General features: G+C 46.1%; 1 protein-coding gene across 1 annotated transcript in view; it reads right to left on the bottom strand.

Annotated features, from left to right (window-relative positions):
- SHD (Src homology 2 domain containing transforming protein D) overlaps positions 1-6,417 on the bottom strand; it is a 63,332-nt gene extending 56,915 nt beyond the window's left edge. Inside the window, exons 1-2 of the mRNA XM_070732117.1 lie at positions 6,043-6,417; positions 660-667 (exon numbers count right to left, since the gene is read on the bottom strand). Coding sequence (XP_070588218.1) covers positions 660-667; positions 6,043-6,360 — 326 coding nt within the window. The 5' untranslated portion in view covers positions 6,361-6,417. The remainder of the gene's footprint in view (positions 1-659; positions 668-6,042) is intronic.
- Positions 6,418-6,723: the final 306 nt, after the last annotated feature.

Here is a 6,723-nt window from a genome sequence, read left to right on the forward strand (position 1 = left end):
ATAAAGAACATTGTTTTGAATTTTCAAATGTGTGTGTGTCTACAATTTGTACCCTTGAATTTTCGGGAGGCTCCTATCAGAGAGCCCGGCAGAACACATTATATCCTTCTTGAGATGCGGTGACCAGAACTGTACACAGGACTCCAAGTGTGGTCTCACCATCGATTTGTACAAAGGATGCTGGTAGGCAGAGACAGAGGCGAGGAACCCTTGCCTCCCCATCACATAGTTTCATAGTGAAGCGTGGGTATCTACCTAGTACCAAAATAACAGAGCAATGGGTTTGGAAGGGACCTTGGAGGTCTTCTAGTCTAACCCCCGTCTTGTTTCGTCCTTAGAAAGGAAGGAGAAGCGCGGAGACTGTGGAATTGCCTCTCCTGGACTCAAAATAGTAAAAATTATAATAATCTCAAAGCAAAAGAATTTAATCAGCTGCAGACTTGGCACCAAGGCATGCGCACAAGGCCCTTTCAAGGCGCTCCTTTGAACCTCTGGATCAAAGCAGAGCCTATTTGAAAGGGAACAATGCTCCCAATTTGCCTTTCATATGGACCGGGCTCTTTAATCAAGGTTTAGCATGGTCCCTTTGAAATGCACCAGGAGATCTCTTTAAACTAAACAAAGGGGACTGTGCATGGAAGTGTTAAGCTAAGCCACACGTTTCTGCCTTGTTCTTTTTAAAGTCATGATTATGGGGTTTTTGGTGGATGGGTGGGTGGAGAGAGAGTGTGTGTAGGTAGCCCCTGATCTTACACAGACCCCATTGGGGGTTGCCTTAGCCCCCAACCCTCCCCGACTCACAAAACAGGAAATGGAGAATTTCCAGGGAAGAAGCGGTGTGAATAAAATTGAACTGTGATCTCACTTGCCGAGTGTGAGATTCTAGGTCAAGCATCAGCTCCCATCAGTGCAAAAAGATGCACAGGGAAGAGAAAGAGAGAGAGAGAGAAAGAGATGGGAAGAGGCACAAGGGAAGAGAGTGAAAGGGGAAGGGAGTGAAGGAAGGGAAAGGAAGGGAAAGGGAGAGAGAGAAAGAGAAAGAGAAAGAAAGAAGCAAAAGGGAAGAGGGAAGGGAAGGAAGGAGGGATGGATGGAGGGAAAGGGAGAAGAAGGGAAAGGAAAAGAATAAGGGAAGGAAGGAACAAAAGGAAAGGAAAGGGAAAGAAGGAAAGGAAAGGAAGAATGGAGGGAAGGAAGGAGGGAGGGATGGAGGGAAAGGGAAAGTATAAGGGAAGGGAAGGAGAAAAGAAATGGAAAGGAAAAGAAAGGAAAGGAAAAGAAAAGAAAGGAAAGGAAAGGGAAAGAAAGAAAGGAAATGAAGAATGGAGGGAAGGAAGGAGGGAGGGATGGAGGGAAAGGAAAAGGAAGGGAAAATAAAAGTATAAGGGAAGGAAAAAAGGAATAAGGGAAAGGAAAGGAAGAATGGAGGAAGGGAAAGAGAAAGGAAGAGAAAGATGGAAAAGACGGGAAAGGAATGAAGGAAAGGGGGAAAGGAAAAGGAAAGGGAGAAGAAGGGAAAGGAAAAGAATAAGGGAAGGAAGGAAAAAAGAAAAGGAAAGGAAAGGGAAAGAAGGAAAGGAAGAATGGAGGGAAGGGAAGGAAGGAGGGAGGGAAAGTGAGAAGGGAAAGGAAGAGAATAAGGGAAGGAAAAAAGAAAAGGAAAGGGAAAGAAGGAAAGGAAAGGAAAGGAAGAATGGAGGGAAGGGAAGGAAGGAGGGAGGGAAAGTGAAAAGGGAAAGGAAGAGAATAAGGGAAGGAAAAAAGAAAAGGAAAGGGAAAGAAGGAAAGGAAAGGAAAGGAAGAATGGAGGGAAGGGAAGGAAGGAGGGAGGGAAAGTGAGAAGGGAAAGGAAGAGAAAGGAAAAGAATAGGGGAAGGAAGGAAAAAAGGAAAGGGAAATTGGAAAGAGGAAAGGAATAAGGGAAGGGAAGGAGAAAAAAACAGAAAGGAAAGGAAAGGAAAGAAATGGAAAAGAAAGGAAAGGAAAGGAGAGGAAAGGAAAAGAAAGGAAAGGAAAAGAAAAGAAAAGAAAGGAAAAGAAAGGAAAAGAAAGGAAAGGAAAGGAAAGTGGTGTGAGAAATCCAGACAGGGCAATTAACACTTTCCCAAACAGCCCAGCACTTTCAGAAACACCTTGGTGTCAAAACGTGTCCAGGCAGGAAGTGAGAAAAGAGAATCCATCTTCCCTTTTTTGCAGACACATTTTATTCCAAGGGGGGTGGGGGGGCACCCATGAGATTGTGTGTGTGTTTGTGTGTTTCTGTGTGTGTATGTGTGAAAAATCATGATTGCAGCCATGTCTGTGTAACCAAATCCCACCCACCCCTTTTTTTCCACAGCATCTTGATTTATTTTATTTTTTTTTGGACCCCCTCCAGGATTTGTCCCTCCTTAAGGACTAGTAACTTGTTGAAACAGAAAAAAACCTTAAATTTTAAGTGGACCGAAGAAGTCCCATCAATCACAGTCGCCACAGAAATAGGGTGCAGCAAGACCCTTAGAGGAGTTTAATCCGGTCTTTTTTCTTCTTTTTTACCATTTCATACCCAGGAATATTTTATTTATGGAATTATTGATGAGTCCCCTATCCGGTGCCACCGGGGCCTCTATGGGGAGCCGACAAATTAAACCGTGTTAAACAAGCTCATGAATAATACCATAAACACATATTAGAATTGCATAATGAATCAAAAAGAGTCTCGTATTTATGAACCTTCCAATGGGCCACCTCTGCAGGGACATAAATTTAAAAGGGCAGGAGGGAAAATTGAGAATATAAAAATGGAAATAGTTGGGGGTCTCTTTTTTTTAATACCCCTGAAGGGTTAAACTCTCTCAAAACACCAATTCTGGCTACAGACAGCGTAGAATGTACATGTCACAAACTGCTTTAATTACGAACAGTCCTCGACTTGCATCCATTCATTTAGCGACCGTTCCGAGTTATGGCGGCACTGAAAAAAGATCACTTATGACTAGTCCTCGCACTTGCGCCCTGATGATTGGCCCAAAATCACCCAGCTGCCTCTTATATATAAGGCGGGACTAGAACTCACAGTCTCCTGGTGATTGGACCAAAGTCACCCAGATGGCTTTCATGCCTAAGGCGGGACTAGAACTCACAGTCTCCTGGTGATTGGACCAAAGTCACCCAGATGGCTTTCATGCCTAAGGCAGGACTAGAACTCACAGTCTCCTGGTGATTGGACCAAAGTCACCCAGATGGCTTTCATGCCTAAGGCGGGACTAGAACTCACAGTCTCCTGGTGATTGGACCAAAGTCACCCAGATGGCTCTCATGCCAAAGGCGGGACTAGAACTCCCAGTCTCCTGGTGATTGGCCCAAAATCACCTAGACGGCTCTCATGCCAAAGGCGGGGACTAGAACTCACAATCTCCTGATGATTGGATCAAAGTCACTTAGATGGCTCTCATGGCAAAGGCGGGACTAGAACTCAAAGTCTCCTGGTGATTGGCCCAAAATCATCTAGACGGCTCTCATGCCAAAGGCGGGACTAGAACTCCCAGTCTCCTGGTGATTGGACCAAAGTCACCCAGACAGCTTTCATGTCTAAGGCGGGACTAGAACTCACAATCTCCTGGTGATTGGACCAAAGTCACCCAGATGGCTTTTATGCCTAAGGCGGGACTAGAACTCACAATCTCCTGGTGATTGGCCCAAAGTCACCCAGATGGCTCTCATCCCTAAGGCGGGACTAGAACTCACAGTCTCCTGGTGATTGGATCAAAGTCACCCATCTTTCTAATCTGGCGCCTGGTTCCCTAGACAAAATATTATCTTCGTTCTATTCCATTGTGCTTTCTCCTCTCTCCTGCTACTGTTCCAGATTTAATGAGGACTAGCCCCGCAAACAGGCCCATCAGCCGCTCTTCGAAGCCTCGCTGCCTTTTCCTCCACCAGCGCAAACCACTTGACAGCCGAGTGTCAAAAGCGCATGATTGATGTGGGATGGATCAGCCACCCATCAAAACGGCAGTGACAGATCTAGTCAAAGCACTTCAGGCAAGTGTTGTTGCCGTGTTTATTTATACAGTATATATATTTTAAAATGCTTTATGTTTTCAGTCACATCGATCGCATGATCTGATTTTTACAGCGGCGCCTCCCGGAGTCCAAATTTTTCAGTATTTAAGATATGATATCATAACCTTTATGTTGGCTTTTTTTCTGCAAACGCACCGGCACCCATTAAAAAACACATTTTGTGAGTCCTTTCTCAAACGCTATTCTCAAAAATCGTGAATACATTTGACACGAGGGGTGAAAACGGGGAGAGAAAAATGCCAAATTTGTTTGCCAAATGTTTCCTTCCTGGGCTTGCAGGCAAATCCTCGGCTTAACAGCCATTTATTTAGTGACTGTTCAATGGGACGACAGCTCTGAAAAAAGTGACTTACATAGGCATGGGCGGGAAGCAAAATTTCGCGAGGGAATGCACCTGTATGCAAGATTTCGGTGATTTTGTTGCAAGATAATTGAAACGGCGCAGGGGGTGCAGCAATCGATACTGGTGTGGCGTTCTTTCCCAACCTTGGCAACTTGAAGATATTTGGACTTCAACTCCCAGAATTCCCCAGCCAGCGCTGGCTGGGGAATTCTGGGAGTTGAAGTCCAGATATCTTCAAGTTGCCAAGGTTGGGAAACACTGCTTTACTGTATTGGTAGCAACCGGATCAGGGATGGGCTGTCAAAAATAATACCACACTGTGGGCGTGGCTTATTTCATGGGTGTGACTTAGTGGTCATATGACCGGGTAGGAGTGGCTTGCTGGCCCTGTGACCAAGTGGGAGTGGCTTGACAATCATGTCACCGGGGTGGCTTGATGGTCATGTGACCGGGTAGGAGTGGCTTGCCAGCCATGTGACCGGGTAGGAGGGGCTTGACAATCATGTGACCAGGGGGTGGCTTAAAGGTCATGTGACTGGGTGGGAGTGGCTTACTGACCAAAATAAGTTTTCAAATAGGTGCCTGGACTCTTTTTCAGTGGATGAAGTTACATTATTTGAATAGCCGCAAAAAAGGACAAACGATAGACAGCATTATTTGTTGAGGAGCACAGGAACATTTTGAGGTTTTGTAGTGAACCCACAAGATTCAGTATGATAACAGGTTAGGCAAGTAGCTCAATTTTCTTTCATTGCTATAAATGTTCAGTTCTAGATTAAAGGGATCAAAGCATTTATGCATAAAAACATACTATTGAATTATTTCCTATTTTAAAAATAATTAGGGATCATACTACGGTACTAAAGAAGGAAGGACAATTAAGTATTAATTTTATTAATATACTTAATTAAGTACAGTGGTACCTCTACCTAAGAATGCCTCTACTTATGAACTTTTCTAGATAAGAACCAGGTGTTCAAGATTTTTTGGCCTCTTCTCAAGAACCATTTTCCACTTACAAATCTGAACCGCCGAAACTGTAACCATAAATGGCAGGGAGAAGCCTCCGTGGGGCCTCTCTAGGAATCTCCTGGGAGGAAACAGGGCTGGAAAAGGTGGGGAGAAGCCTACATGGGACCTCTCTGGGAATCTCCTGGGAGGAAACAGGGCCGGAAAAGGTGGGAAGAAGCCTCCGTGGGGCCTCTCTAGGACTCTCCTGGAAGCAAACAGGGCAGGAAAAGGCAGGGAGAAGCCTCTGTTGGGCCTCTCTAGGAATCTCCTAGGAGGAAATAGGGCTGGAAAAGGCAGGGAGAAGTCTCCGTGGGGCCTCTCTAGGAATCTCCTGGGAGGAAACAGGACTTCCACCCTCCCTGTGCTTTCCCCAATTGCACGTATTACTTGCTTTTACATTGATTCCTATGGGAAAAAATGCTTCTTCTTACAAACTTTTCTACTTAAGAACCTGGTCACGGAACGAATTAAGTTCGTATGTAGAGGTACCACTGTATTCAATAAATAGTGCATAAACTTACTGCCCCCACCGTGTCACCCCCTCCCTGTGGGGACAGCTGCCCATCACTGAACCTGCTACTGGAGAGGGACTAGAAACGGCCTTTTACCTGATCTGAGGGGACATCCGAGTCCTCGCCCGCTGTGGCGAGGAGGGCCTTGCTCCGGTTAAGATCGGCGGCGTCCACCTTGATGAGTCGGTGTTTGGGGGACCCGTATTTTCCTTCCAGATTGCCGCCGCAGCCGCCGCAGCCTTTATTCGGTGAGCCTCCGGGATCCAGATCCGTTTTGCCGTCCCCGTCTTCGTAGGGATCCTCAAAATCTAGGCTCTTCTGGGCCCGGTAGGCCTTTAAGATGTCGCTCTCGGTGTAATCTGGCTTGGGGGGTTGCGGGGGAGACCTCCTGCTCCCGAAACTGAGGTAATCCTTAAACCATTTGGCCATGGTTTATCCGAGGTCAGGGGCGGCCACCGGCACCCCGCTGACCCTCCACCCCCTAAATTTCCTGAGAGACGGACAAGCCGAATTAGGAACAGAAAACGAGATCTTCCAATTCTCGCTCCAGATCGTGCGTGGGAATCGGGATTGGTAAATCCGGATTAGCTGCTCTCCATCACTGGTCCTGGTGTGAAGAAGGAAAGGGAAGCAGAGTGGTTATTTCACCCTGTGCTGGTAGTCCTTGATTTACACGTGACGGTTCAAAGTTACGACAGCAGTGGAAAAAAGTGATTTAGGATCATTTATCTCTCTCTCTTTCTTTCTCTCTCTCTCTCTCTCCCCCCTCTCTCTCTTTCTCTCTCTCTCTCT

Source organism: Erythrolamprus reginae, chromosome 1 (genome assembly GCF_031021105.1).
Source record: "Erythrolamprus reginae isolate rEryReg1 chromosome 1, rEryReg1.hap1, whole genome shotgun sequence".
Lineage (NCBI taxonomy): Eukaryota > Metazoa > Chordata > Lepidosauria > Squamata > Dipsadidae > Erythrolamprus > Erythrolamprus reginae.